We start from the raw sequence: 15,611 nt of genomic DNA on the forward strand, positions 1-15,611 counted from the left end.
CAAAAGTAATATTGCCTTATCTTCATCCCCTATCGAGGCGTCGATATTTTCAAGATCATCGACCGCCTTATTGAAGTCTTCAAGTTGCTCCAATATCCCTTTATCATCCAAGAATCGATAGGAGTATAACCGCTGCTTCATGAGCAGCCTATTGGCCAAGGACTTAGCCATGTACAAGTCTTCGAGCTTCGCGATTATTCCGGCTGCAGTCTTTTCTTTTGCAACCTCTCGAAGAACTTTATCCCCGAGGCATAGCACAATTGCACTATGAGCTTTCGCCTCGATCTCAGCTCGTTTAAGGATCTCCTTTTCGTCAAGATCCATCTTCTCCCCTTTCTCCGACTTGTCCTCCTTTCCGCCCGCCTCCAACGCCGAAGCCAGGCCTTGATGAATCAGCATAGCCCGCATTTTCATCCGCCATAAGCCGAAATCATTCCTACCCGTGAATTTCTCGGCCTCAAACCTAGAAGCCATAACACCCTCCAATCTTACCACCGAAAGAACAAATCAGAAATCAATCGCGCCTCCCGATTCCCACAGACGGCGCCAATTTGATAACAATTTTTCCCCCAGTAGAGCAGAATGTATATCCCTTGCGTTCAAGAAGCCCAAGTGAAATGAGATTCCTCTTGATGTCAGGTATATATCTCACTTCACTTATAATCTTCACAGATCCATCTTGCATTCTCAGCCTGATCTTGCCTATACCTTGGATGGTACAAACCTGGTTGTTGCCCAATATAACCGATCCAGTCATCTCTTGGATCTCCTCAAACCAGCCAAGATTCGGACTCATATGCAGACTACACCCCCGATCAGGTAAAGCTGACTGATTCCCACAGACGGCGCCTCCCGCGATCTCCCGCCTTATTGAAGTCTTCAAGTTGCTCCAATATCCATTTACAGCTGATAACCTTCCTTCCATCAGGTTTCTCAACCAATATCCAAGTGCCATTTTTCAGTAGAGAATCAATTTCATCCACCATTGCTTTCATCCACTTTTCCCATTCTTTGCTCTCCATTGCTTCCTTATATGAGGATGGCTCTATATACTCAACATCTTCAGCCACACATAATGCATAAAATAGCATCTCAGAATCATCAAATCTTGATGGCAGCTTGATCTTTCTTCTGACTCGATCCCTAGCCAGCTGGTAGTTTTCCAGATTATCTGGAGGCTGTGTTTGTGTCTCATTCTGAGCACTCTGAGGCTCAGTGACTTCTTCACTCTCCCCATGTTTCTCATGCCTCCCATGCTCCACCTCAAAGTCAGCTTTACCAACAGAATCAGTCACAGAATCAGGCTTATCAACTATCACTCTGTTCTTATCCAGAAAAGGCATTTCAGTTTCAGAGAATACAACATCTCTACTAATCACAATCTTGTGATTCCCTGGCTCTACACACCACAAACGATATCCCTTCACCCCAGGTTGATATCCCAACATCACACACCTAATAGCCCGAGCATCCAACTTCCCTTGTTTGAGATGAGCATATGCCTTGCAGCCAAACACTCTCAATGTGGTGTAATCTCCATGGCTGCCATACCATCTAAAATCAGGTGTGTCTCCCTTTATACTTGATGAGGGACATTTGTTGATAAGTTTCACAGCCGTGGATGCAGCCTCAGCCCAAAACTTCTTCTCAAGTCCAGATGAGAGGAGCATACACCTCACCCTCTCTAATATGGTTCTATTTGTCCTTTCTGCTATGCCATTCTGCTGAGGATTCAGAGGTACAGTCCGGTGCCTTTTAATTCCCCTCTCCTTACAAAAGTTATCAAACTCTTTGGAGAGATACTCCAAGCCGTTATCAGTCCTCAAACATTTAAGAACCACTGACTTCTCCTTTTCCACTTCCAGGCACCATTGCTTGAACTTACTAAAAGCCTCTGATTTCTCTTTCAAAATGTATATCCACATTTTTCTAGAGTAGTCATCTATGATACTCATATAATACTTCCCTCCACCTACTGACACCACAGATGCAGGACCCCACAAGTCACTATGGGCATAATCAAGAGTGGATGTGGAAGTGTGCTTGCCTTTGGGATAGGGCTGTTTCTTGGACTTACCCAAAATGCATTCCTCACATGGAGTAGTGTCCATCTGCCCAGAACTTTGTATAATCCCCTTCTTGGCTAGCTCCTTAATGCTTCCCTCAGCTGCATGAGCAAGCCGCATATGCCAGATTTTGAAGTCATCAGCCTTCACAATATTTGCCTGTGCAGTAGGGATCTCAACACTAGCCAGTAGATAGTACAAGCTTCCCCTCCTTTCAGCTTCCATCACCACTCTTTGATCCTTGGAAACTGTCATTTTTCCCCCAGTAGAGCAGAATGTATATCCCTTGCGTTCAAGAAGCCCAAGTGAAATGAGATTCCTCTTGATGTCAGGTATATATCTCACTTCACTTATAATCTTCACAGATCCATCTTGCATTCTCAGCCTGATCTTGCCTATACCTTGGATGGTACAAACCTGGTTGTTGCCCAATATAACCGATCCAGTCATCTCTTGGATCTCCTCAAACCAGCCAAGATTCGGACTCATATGCAGACTACACCCCGAGTCCATGATCCAAGATCCTCCCAGACCACCCTCCATCACATTCAGAATTTCTGGCACATCATTTTCCTCAACACAGTCAGTGGATGGAACACGGTTTCCACCACCATTTGCTTGCCTTCTTTTCCATGCGAAGCAATCCTTTTTGAGGTGACCCGGCTTCTTGCACCAATGACATGAGCGGGTTTCCTTTTGATTATTTGATGGAGTTTTCTGATTTTCTTGGCTCGGCTTCTGAAACCTCTTGACTCCCTTGAACTTCTTGACATTTAGGCTCTCAGCCATAGCCTCTGGATTCTTAGAACCTGACTTCTGAATTTCCTTTGCTCTTATGGCCGACTGAACTTCAACAAGGGTGATAGTACCCTCTCGGCCATACAATATGGCATCTCGTAGCTGATCAAATGACTTCGGCAGAGCATTCAAAAGTAATATTGCCTTATCTTCATCCCCTATCGAGGCGTCGATATTTTCAAGATCATCGACCGCCTTATTGAAGTCTTCAAGTTGCTCCAATATCCCTTTATCATCCAAGAATCGATAGGAGTATAACCGCTGCTTCATGAGCAGCCTATTGGCCAAGGACTTAGCCATGTACAAGTCTTCGAGCTTCGCGATTATTCCGGCTGCAGTCTTTTCTTTTGCAACCTCTCGAAGAACTTTATCCCCGAGGCATAGCACAATTGCACTATGAGCTTTCGCCTCGATCTCAGCTCGTTTAAGGATCTCCTTTTCGTCAAGATCCATCTTCTCCCCTTTCTCCGACTTGTCCTCCTTTCCGCCCGCCTCCAACGCCGAAGCCAGGCCTTGATGAATCAGCATAGCCCGCATTTTCATCCGCCATAAGCCGAAATCATTCCTACCCGTGAATTTCTCGGCCTCAAACCTAGAAGCCATAACACCCTCCAATCTTCTTGACATTTAGGCTCTCAGCCATAGCCTCTGGATTCTTAGAACCTGACTTCTGAATTTCCTTTGCTCTTATGGCCGACTGAACTTCAACAAGGGTGATAGTACCCTCTCGGCCATACAATATGGCATCTCGTAGCTGATCAAATGACTTCGGCAGAGCATTCAAAAGTAATATTGCCTTATCTTCATCCCCTATCGAGGCGTCGATATTTTCAAGATCATCGACCGCCTTATTGAAGTCTTCAAGTTGCTCCAATATCCCTTTATCATCCAAGAATCGATAGGAGTATAACCGCTGCTTCATGAGCAGCCTATTGGCCAAGGACTTAGCCATGTACAAGTCTTCGAGCTTCGCGATTATTCCGGCTGCAGTCTTTTCTTTTGCAACCTCTCGAAGAACTTTATCCCCGAGGCATAGCACAATTGCACTATGAGCTTTCGCCTCGATCTCAGCTCGTTTAAGGATCTCCTTTTCGTCAAGATCCATCTTCTCCCCTTTCTCCGACTTGTCCTCCTTTCCGCCCGCCTCCAACGCCGAAGCCAGGCCTTGATGAATCAGCATAGCCCGCATTTTCATCCGCCATAAGCCGAAATCATTCCTACCCGTGAATTTCTGCATTGGCGATTCATTGTGGAGAGAGCTCGAAGGTTCATCGATCAAGAAAGAGGGAAGTTCTTGGTGATCGTTGGTGTAGCTCACTCAATGATCGTTGCTCATACTGATGATCCATAATGGGATCGAGTATGGCGATATGCAACTCATTTCCGAAGCCCATGATGATGTTGATGGATATTGAAGGCCACAAGAGCCTTGATGAGATGATGATCAGAGGCGGAGCATACCTCTTGGATGATGCAATGATGGTGTTCGACGAAATGCCGGAGAGTAATGTGATTACTTGGATGATAGTGATCGCTAGGCACGTCGAAAATGGGCGGTCGAGCTGGCAGAGGGCGTTGAAGGTTTACGAGTGGATGAATCTTCGCTGTTGGTAAGCGCCGAATGCTAGGATGCTGGCCACGATTCTCTCTGTGCTTGGGAAATGGTGGTTGCGCGTAAGGTGTTCGATGAAATTCGGGAGAGAAATGTGTTTTCCAATTTTCGATGATTTGGAGAGTTTGCAGGGGCTGTGATGATGTCGCTCATGAGTTCCAGCAACGACGACCAGGTGGTACCGCCGCTACAATGGGAAAGAGACACCGTCGAAGAAGATAAAATCGCCGGTTGCGAGTGATATTTCTTTCCCCGGAGCTTTCGAATTTGGCACAGTAGTTTCGAATGTGGAAGTTGGTCGAGTTGGCGACGATGAATCAGATGACACTAGGTTTATCAGTAATGTGAGTGATTCTAGAATTGCGATTGAGAATGAAGAATTCTTGTTCCACGTTCTATCCGGATAGGCAAGCAAGAAGGCCAGTGGAGAAGTGTTTGAGGGATGCGAAGAAGCATAAGAGCAACGTCGACGACGTCGTGATCGTTAGCGATTCAAGGAGGATCCCGAAGGGGCAACAGCCATGTTATTTACTTCAAGATTTTTGTTTGCGTTTGTTGAATTGTCCGTGGGAGAGGTGCAACAGCCGTGTCATCTTAAGCGATGAAAATGGCATAATCTTGACAGAAATTCGGTTATCACTTATGAGAGATGTGTGATATCTCTAGGGATCAGCAACTCCAATTCTGAACAGGGAAGATTCAGATTAGGTGGAGGTTTTATCGTCCGGTGGAGGCGATCGTCCAGTGGGGGCGTTGTGGCTGATCAAGGAAGTGATAAAGGAGGATCTGGGGATGATTCTCGGAGTCAGGATACTGACAAGAAAAGTCAAGATTGGCGCTACTCGGACATGAGATTGACAAAGAACAAGGTGATCGAAAGAAGTGTTGTATCATCTCAAAAGGTGGAGGATTGTTAGGAGTTTTGTGATGATAACAAGCACCAAGCTCGGCAAGTTTGTCAAGTTCGGCAAGTTCATCAAGCTCGGCAAGTTCGTCAAGTTCGGCAAGTTCGGCAAGCTCGGCAGCTCGGCAGCTCGGCAGCTCGGCTGTTATGACAACTCGTTTCCGGCAGCCGTTAGATCTGTTTTGTTAGTCAAGTTTTAATCCTAGCCGTAGGATTGAGGGTGCATCGGAACCGAGCGTGGAGTGTGCGACACGTGATCAAGAAGTTTGAGTTCAAAATTCTGTTATGCAACGGCTATTAGAGAAGAGCAGTTTGAGTTCACTTGCACGGCAGTTTCAACTGCATAGTTGATTCCTATAAGAGCAGTTGCAGCTCCATATCAGAGATTCGAGAAGAACCGAGAGAGAAAACTCAGCTGAGAGATCATAACAACAATCAATAGCTAGAGTGAGAGGTACACACTATCTTTGTGAGGAACTAGCTTGTATAGTCTTCGGTGTGATATGAGTTCATATGCGAAGAGGGAGTAGCTTGTTCTTGAGTGTGTGATCTTGTTGTATGATTGTAGTTCTTGATCGTGATTGAAGTAAATCGATTCGTTATTCTCCCGTGGACGTAGGCTTACGCCGAACCACGTATATCCTCGTGTTCTTGTTGTTCCATTTCGTTTTTGCTCCGATCTCGATTTCCAACGAGTGGCGCCGTCTGTGGGAACGTTGTGGCTGATCAAGGAAGTGATAAAGGAGGATCTGGGGATGATTCTCGGAGTCAGGATACTGACAAGAAAAGTCAAGATTGGCGCTACTCGGACATGAGATTGACAAAGAACAAGGTGATCGAAAGAAGTGTTGTATCATCTCAAAAGGTGGAGGATTGTTAGGAGTTTTGTGATGATAACAAGCACCAAGCTCGGCAAGTTTGTCAAGTTCGGTTTATGGCAAATCATGGAAGAGAACATTGGATTGCTCTCAAATGGTTGATGAGATATCTAAGGGGTGCTGGGAATGTAGGCATTCTATATGGAGTGAATGATGGAGGTGGAGCTGATGCTATTGTGGGATATTGTGACTCGGACTTTGCTGGTAACTTAGACAACAGAAAGTCTCAGTCGGCATACATATTCACAATGTTTGGGTCTGCTATTAGCTGGAAATCAAGTCTCCAAAGTGTGGTGGCACTTTCCACAACGGAAGCAGAATTTATCTCACTTGCTGCTGCAATCAAAGAGAGTTTCTGGTTGAAAGGAATGTTGTCTGATCTTGGGATTGAGCAAGGGGCGATAGCAGTTGGCTGTGACAATAATAGTGCCCTATTTCTGGCCAAGCATCAAGCTTATCACGAGAGATCAAAGCACATTGATGTGCGGTATCACTTCATCAGGGAGGAGATTGAAAGAGGCAATGTGAAAGTCTTCAAAGTTCATACTTCAGAGAACCCGGCAGACATGTTAACTAAACCATTGCCTAAGGAAAAGTTTCTGCTATGTTTGAAACTAGTGGGACTGGAAAGGAAGAGCTTGCCGAACTTGGTGCTTGAGCCATCACAATCTACCAACAATACGTAATTGATTTTATTTCTCTCTCCATATATTTTTGGATTAGGATAAGCTTATTTATTTTAATTTTGGACGATATTACTTTTATTAATTAATTTCAGTCTCTTTCCATATCTTTATGGATTAGGATAAGCCCAATCCGACCCGTTACAAGAAACTGTTTATTAATGACAGTCACTTAATTATATAAATTACTAGCTTTTTGTGGTGATTGTTACTTTTATTTGAATTTCTAAATAATTTTTATTGAATAATTATAATTAACTAGTTAAAACTAATTGTCACACCAATTATCTTTTGCGAATTTTCTATTCTTAATTAGAAATTCCTACCTAACTGTTGTGCTCATCTTCGCTTTTCCAAATTTAAAAAGTGATGTTATCCTAATTTGTATATAGTAGGAGTATATAATTGCGAAACTTATTAGAATCTTAACTTTAAATACTAAATGGAGTATTTTTTTGGCCAACAAATTTTCTACTTAAGTTCAACTTTTAATTGATTATCAACAACCATTTCTATTAGTAGTTTGGAGTTGGAACCCAAGCCTGGCCACGTCGTCTATGACACTAGCCACATCCAAAAGCAGCCCAGTCGCGTCCTCATCAAGCCGGACCCATCAGCGGCATATGTGCTCTGGCACGAGTCAAGAAGAACAAAGTAGAAAATTGAACTATTTGTAGTGTTGAGATATTACTAATGGAAAATAAGGCTCAATTCATTAGATAGATAAAAATTACTACCAAATAAAAATGGTTATTTCCAGCCAATTACTCTGTGTTTTGTATTGTAATTCGTATCATGAATTCCGTTGTTTCCCTTAGTTTTTGTTTGTTTTCTACTTTGAACATGAGTAACTAAACCTTTCATGTAGAATTCTTGGTGAAGATGCATTGATTCATAGTTTTAATCCAATTGATTTCATTTTATTTTGCTCTTGCAATTGTTTGAATTATTCTTGTGGTTTTTCCTATCAATTGCTTGATCACCAATTGGGAGCGTAGGGTTTCTTAGAGTAACCGGGAGATGAAATAATTAATCTTTAAAGATGAATAATTCACACCTTTATTCAATAAAACTGGGGAGAGTTGAGATTGTGAGTGAGATCATTAATTTAATCAAACTGTTAGGAGTTAGGTCTAAGAATTAGAATGGGACTTCAATTATTACACCTAATCTACGGATTTCTCACATCGGGAGGGGGTTTAATCTACAATTGTAATTGATTCAACAATTCTGGAGACTTTAAATGGTAAATCAGTTTTAATTGGGTTAGGCTATGAGTTGTGCATCAGATCCTTGAATTCTGCATATTTCTCCATCATCTTACACAACTTGCTTAATTGCTTTCTTGTTTAAGTGTTCTATTTTAATCTCTGCATTTACTTGTTTTCAGTAGTTGTTAGTTTTAAAACCAAAATTTCTGATCGTCTGAATAGTAGTTGAAATTAGTTCGTGGTACTTAGGTTGACACTTAATTGTCTCTGTGGGATACGATATACTCTTGCTTGCTATTTGCTACGATAACCCCGTACACTTGCGGGTATTATTTGGGTAAAATAAAGTTGGGTCATGTTCTTATTTAATTAAAATATAAAACTTTAGAATATACTTATAAAATAAAATGAAATTAAAATGATCTTGCTGCAATGAAAATGTCCTATCCCTACGCATCGATAATAACGAAAGTTCCTAGGATTTGAGGAATCACCCTACATGCACAATTTAATTCAAGGGTTTCTCTATCATGTACTATTAGTAAGAGAATTAAATTTGGGGATTTCTTATCTAAAAAGAAGAACATTCTTTTAGGGTTTTAAAAATAGTCACGAGTACATACAAAAATATTCTATAATGATAGAAAACTTCCTCTATATATAAATAAAAAGGTTTAGGGATCAATCCTACTGTTGCTCTTCCCCAAGTCAAATAAAAATTACGATGAAAAATATATTTATGTGTGTTATTCAATAATTTATAGCTCGTTAATGAAAATGTTCTTATTTTGAAACTCCCAACTTATTAAATTGCCAACTACTAGTTGTACTACAGATAAAGCTATGATTTTCAAAATTAATGAGAAATGAAATTATTTTTAGGAACAAATTTGGATACACGATATTATAAATTTATAAATTGACTTTGTTAATCACGTCATATGTTTGTTGGAATGCATTTTTTATTTTCGTTGGAATTAATGGAACGAGGAATTATGATCCAGTCACCCTTATGGACAAAATATGAGAGAAATATATATGAGGAATAGAAAATTTTAAAACAAATATTAAACTAAAGTACAAAAAGTTACAACTGGATTTTAAATAATAAAAGTGATCCAACAAATTAGGTTCTGTTAGAGATCGGTGGGAGAAGTTTTCTTATTATTGAATGAATAATATGTTACAGAGACTTGTGTTTGGCAAGTGGTATGAAATTGTGTTTGGACAAGTTTAAAAAACGAGGCAAATCTATCAAAAACATCAGACTTGTGTTTCAGAAAATAGATCCATGTCATTCTAGTGCAATCATCAACAAAAATCACAAAGTATATGAAACCATTCCCACCAACAGTAGGTGCAGGACCCCAAACATCAGAGTGTACTAAAGAAAACATGGATTTCACCCGAGTATTTGAAGGTTTAAAAGAATGTCTATGGCTCTTGGCCAAAACACAAGTTTCACACGAAAAATTAGACGAAATGGAAAGGTTCGGGTAAAGCAATTTAAAGTAACCAGGAGAGGGGTGTCCTAGTCTTCGGTGCCAGAGCCAAGTTTCCTGTTGCGTGGATCCGTGAGCCAGCATTGCACTGCCATGGTGAGCTATCTCGTCCACATAATAGAGCCCCCGTTTCTCAGTGCCACGCCCAAGAATCCTCTTCGTCTGAGTATCCTGTAAAATACAAAAGTCGGGATGCATTAGAAGTGTGCAATTCAGTTCCTTCGTTACATGACTAATAGACATCAGTCTCTGAGATAAAGTAGGAACATATAAACAATTCGTAAGCCGAAGTGTAGGAGATATTTCAACTGTGCCAGATCCTTCAACATTAATCAATTCCCCATTTGCAGTTTTAATATAGGATTTCGTGTCTTCACTAAAATCAATAAAATCACGTTTATCCGGGGTCATGGTATCAGTCGCCCCACAATCAAATATCCAGCCCTTCGAGTGTTTAACAGAGATATCATGTACATGAAATGCAGCGGAAACTTCTAGTAGGGGTGCAAATTGATTTTCAGATATATAATTGGGGTAAGTGTGGAATTTCTTAACAGGTTGGGGTCCAATTTGAGTTTTCAGAGAGTCAGGGGTTCGAAATTTAATGGGATGGGGGTTTTTTCGATTTTTCTTATTCTGGTGGGGTCGAAATTTAAGAGGATGGGGTTGTTTTTGATATTCCTTATTCTGGTGGGGTAAAAAATGATACAAATGCATAATATCATTAGGGTTTGGCACAAAGCCAAACCCGTTACCTCCTTGCGCCGATTTGTCCGTCGTCTCCATCCTCCCGGCGAAATTGCCAGCCCCTCTCACGTTGCCGCCGGTCGGGTGGCCTTCCTGACGCCCCCCCACCCCTGGTCCAGTCGAATCCACATTGTTCCCGGCGTTATTGCGCCGTTGAGCTCCATCGCCGTTAACTCCCACGGCTAATTTCGCCTGAGCCGCCCTCGCCTTTTGTCGTTCTTCCCACCACTCCGGGTACCCCAATCTTTTGAAGCATGTTTCCCACGTATGCTTCTGTTTTCCACAGTGGGAACACCATAATTTTGAGGTGTCGGGGCGCTGATTTCCCGATCGGCTGGTGGCGGAGGAGCGCGGTGGTGCGCCGCGGTTCGGTGGTCGTTGATTCTGGGTCACTGAGTTTTGTCCGATTGCTGCGAATCCGTGTCCGATTTCACCCCCAAATGACGAATCGGCATTGCTGCCGTTGGCTTCTTCGGTGGGTGTTGGCGATGCCGGTGGCATGATTCGACGTCGAGCCGCCTCCGTCTTCACCCATCCGTAGGCTGCCTCCACTGATGGGGTCGGTTCCTCCTTCAAGATGTCCCTTCGAATTGAATCGTACTTCTGATTCAACCCGGTCAGAAATTTAATTAGTCGTTTCTCATTCGAATGTGTTCGAAACTGACTAATTCCCTTGTCACAGCAACTAATCGGTTGCTTCTGGCTTCTGTCGATGTTGATCCATAATCCATGGATCCTCCGGTAATAAGTCTCTAGATCGAGGTTTCCCTGTTTGATGTTTATTGCCTTCTCTTCCAGGTCGTAGATGAGGTACTTGTCGGCCTTATTCTCGAATGTCACTGCAAGGCTGTCCCACAGCGCCTTCGCAGTCAGGTGGTGGGCAAAATCTGCTACGATATCGTTCTCGATGTTGTCGACGATCCACGAGAACACCACTAGATCATTTTCTTCCCACTCGTCGAACCCCTTACTTCCCGGTTCTGGGGGGTCGTTCCGGATGTACGAATAGGCTCCTCGGCCTCCTATCTTCACTTTGATCAGCCTTGACCAAAGGGGGTAATTTTTCCCATTCAATTTGAATGCGACTGTGACGCTTTTGCTGTTTTTCAGACTCACGGTCTGCTCCAGATTATCTTCTTTTGTGTCGTTTGTTTCTGACATATTTGGTGTAGGTTTCTGGGCTGGACAAAGGGTCGAGATATGGTATTTTAGTTATGATGAAAATTTTCTGAACCAAGGTCGTTCCTGCTCTGAGGCCATGTTAGAGATCGGTGGGAGAAGTTTTCTTATTATTGAATGAATAATATGTTACAGAGACTACATTCTTATAGGCTAAGTATTCTACACATATGGTAAACCTAAATTTACAATAATTGCTCTCTCTAATTTAGGCAAAATATACTCTCATGTCAATCACATAATATTCTCCCTATATTTCGTGATCTCATTCTAACAGGTTCTTTGCACTGAAGTAGTCAATTTAATACTCTTAATTGCCTTTACAGAAAAGACTACGATTAAGAATCTCTATCATCCATAAGAATTTTGGTTAATTTTAAAAATCAGTTAGAAACCATGAACTATTAATTTGTTCACAAGAAGTCAATAAATATGTCAACGTCACTGCCGATGAGTTCTCACTTCATAAAGAAAATGACTTTGTTTCATTGAAAAACATTAACAATATATACGTTACATGTAAGCAATCTGATTTATTGCAGTAAAATAATTGAAAATAAATCTAAAATTTATAACTTTTCATCTAAATATTAAAACTGAATGAAAAATCAGAATTTGACTAAAGTTCAAAATATTTCCACCATTATGCCTATAAAAAAATTTATAAATAGAGAGTATCTTACTCACAATATATGTCATAAAGGTTCAAACCCTCTCAAAAACTGAAAAAAGCTCTAAGATAAAATGGAGGATTTCAATTTCTACACAATCTCCCTCTCCCTTCTTGCTCTAATCTACGCATGGTTCTTCATCATAAGGCTGAGCTCAAGCTACTCACCATCGCCACCATCTCAGCCTTTGCTCCCGAGCATCGGAAACATCCACCAACTCGGCAAGCTCCCTCTCGAAACTATCCCAAAAACACGGCCCGCTCATGCTTCGGCCCGAAGCCCACGTGGCCGACGTGGCGAGACAGATCCTCAAAACCCACGATCTCGCATTCGCCGACAAGCCCGCGATGGAGTTTCTCAACAGAATCTTCTACGGCGGGAACGACGTCATCAACTTGCCATACGGCGACGCGTGGCGGAAGCTCAGAAGCATCATACTCCACGAGCTGCTCGAGAGTGAGGTCGTTCGGGTCCATCAGAGAAGAAGAGACTTCGCTTTTGATGACAAGGATCGAAGAGCTGAGTGCCGCTTCTCAGCCTGTGAACTTGACGGGGATGCTGGCGGCGGCGTCGAGTGCTTTGATCACTCGCGCCGCCTTTGGGAAGAAGTACAGTGAGACTGAGCGTGGGAGGATGTTTCTGGAATTTGTGGAGGAAGCTTCTGGAATGTTCGAATTCACGCTACGGGATTCTTTTCCGTGGCTTCGTTGGAATGGCCGCGGCACTGCCGTTGATAGGCTTGTGGAGAAAAGAGATGCGAGTCTTGATTCAATTATTCAAGATCACTTGCAAAGTTCGGATGCAAGTAGAGATATTATTATGGGGATTTTGCTTGGGTTTTACAAGGGTGACATTCCTGGTGTCTCAATTGACCTCATGTCCATCAAAGGTGTGATTTTGGTGAGTCAATTTCAATTTTGGTTACTACTATAATTTTACCAATAAAAATGAAGTAGACACAAATAAGATCTCAGCCAAGTCATATCTTTCATGACTTTTTTAGATACATTGTTGTAAATTAACAGGATATATATATATATTCACTGGTGGAACTGAAACTACAACAACTGCAGCAATATGGCTAATGACGGAGCTGATGAGGCACCCGGCGGTGATGAAGAAACTGCAAGATGAGATACGAGGTACGATGAAAGGAAAACATCATGTGACCGATGCCGACTTGCAGGAAATGCCCTATATGAAAGCCGTCATCAAGGAATTGATACGTTTGCACCATCCACTTCCAATTTTCTCACGTGTTGCAAGGGACCACGTAAATCTAATGGGGTATGAAGTCGCTCCCACGATGTTGGTTTTGATCAACGCGTCGGCTATTGGGCAGGACCCTACCTATTGGGAAGGGTCGGAGAAGTTTATGCCTGAGAGTTTCTTGGATTCATCCATTGACTTCAAGGGACATGATTTCCATTTGATTCCATTTGGTTCTAGGCGAAGAATCTGCCCAAGCTATGGATTTGCGACCGCTGCCATTGGGTATACGGTCGCAAATCTCATGCTTAGGTTTGATTGGGCATTGCCCAATGGAGCCCAAGGAGAGGACTTGGATGTGACCATGCGACCAGGATTTGCAATTGGGAAGGATATTCCACTCATTGTTGTTGCAACAATTAATCCCAACATCTAGCAAGTGCAAGTTGCATGCAAGTGCTGTACAAATAATGAAGTGCAAGATGATCTTTTCATAGTTTTATTACTCAAATCAAAATTTGCACAAAATTTGAAATTAAATTTAATGATATTATATGATAAATTTTTATACATTTAAAATTATCAAGCAAATATTTGAAAATAATCAATAAGAATGAAGTTAACTCGTGTGGTGTTAAAAGTTAAAATAACGGGTATAATTTTGTGAAACTTAGTAGCTTTATCGAATTGAATCCAGATTCAGATTAAATGGCGTGCGTGAAACAAATTTCATAGTGATGTGAAACCAACTAATGTATACCATTTCATTAAATATCCCTTTATTATCCTACTCCCTCCGTCCTATGTTACTTGAGGCGTTTTTTTTACGAGATTTAAGAAAATTGTGTTTAATGAGTTAAATAAAATAGAGGAGGGAATAAAGTAAGATAAATAAAAGAGAGAGAAAAATAAAAGAAATAATAAAATAAATGAGATTAGATGTTTTATTTTTAGCTAAAAATTTAGAAAAATTCAAAATAGAAGGAGTAATAAATTTCTATTTTGTACTTGTATAAAATGGAGGGAGAACAAAATTGAAAAAGAAGTCAACTTTTGCGACTTGAGTATACAAATTATCCGCGTCTCTATCTCTTTATCTATTCTTGAAGTTGGTGCCAAGAGCTTAGAGCATCCACAACCGTGCTCTTACCAGCGGCACGGTTGTGGGCCCGGGCGGTACTATTCATGCCTGCTCTCTGGCAAGAGCACAACACCCACAACTGTGCTCTTCCGCAAGGACGAGCACAATTAATATAAATTCAATTACACAAAAACATTTTCATAATACTAAAATTCATTAAAAAACCACAATAAAAATAACAAATTACAAATAAAATAAAAAGACATAATTAAAATCCTAAAAATTAAAAATTACATAATTAAAATACTAAAATTAAAAATTACATAATTAAACTCCTAAAAATTAAAAATTACATAATTATTGGCTAATATAACCCGAGGAAGACTACGCATCCGGCGGCACCAACCCCAATTGTTTTTGGAGACCCAATATCATGGACTCGTGCGTTTGAAGTTGCGTGGGGGTCATAGTTGACCTATCGGCCATATTGAGTTGGGCCAAAAGGGCCCACAACGAGTTGTTCGGGGGTGGAGGTGGAACATAGGGTGCGGGTTCGGGAGCAGGGGCAGATGGAGTCGCGGCGCGACGTCGTTCGGCCGCCGCCTTCTTCCTACCTTGCGGTCGGCGTCGGGAACCGCTTGGTTGGGCATCGGGGCTACCCAAGTTAGCTTCGGCGAGTTGGCTAGCCACTTCTTCGCCGGCGTCGGATAGGGATGCCGACCGTGAGCGTTTGGAGGAGCCGCTAGAGGAGGATGTTATGCCTCCCTTATACTTCGGGTGCGTCCGCGTCTCCTGCCAAACGTTAAGATATTTGAACGACTTACCGTTCATGGATTGATAGGTGCTCAGCGAGGCGGTGATGATGTCGACCTCGCTTCGGCCGCTCCCGGCATTCCGGGACTCCTGGATGAAATAGCCGTTGAACTTGCCAATTTCTTCGTTGGCTCGGCCGATGCAGTTGCGCACCATACTCTCGTTGCGCTCGATCGTTCCCGGCGGCCGGTGTGCATTGTACCGGCTAGAGACGCGCCACCAAAAGTGATCGCCGGATTGGTTCGTTCCAACCACCG

General features: G+C 42.2%; 1 protein-coding gene and 1 pseudogene across 1 annotated transcript; one reads left to right on the forward strand and one right to left on the reverse strand.

Moving 5' to 3' along the window:
• Positions 1-9,288: 9,288 nt before the first annotated feature.
• Positions 9,289-11,562, reverse strand: LOC121785221. Its single transcript, XM_042183605.1, has one exon. It carries the CDS (start codon positions 11,560-11,562, stop codon positions 9,289-9,291), a length of 2,274 nt encoding a protein of 757 aa, XP_042039539.1.
• Positions 11,563-12,324: 762 nt separating this feature from the next.
• LOC121784715 lies at positions 12,325-13,896 on the forward strand (annotated as a pseudogene).
• Positions 13,897-15,611: the final 1,715 nt, after the last annotated feature.

Source organism: Salvia splendens, chromosome 21, assembly GCF_004379255.2.
Source record: "Salvia splendens isolate huo1 chromosome 21, SspV2, whole genome shotgun sequence".
NCBI lineage: Eukaryota > Viridiplantae > Streptophyta > Magnoliopsida > Lamiales > Lamiaceae > Salvia > Salvia splendens.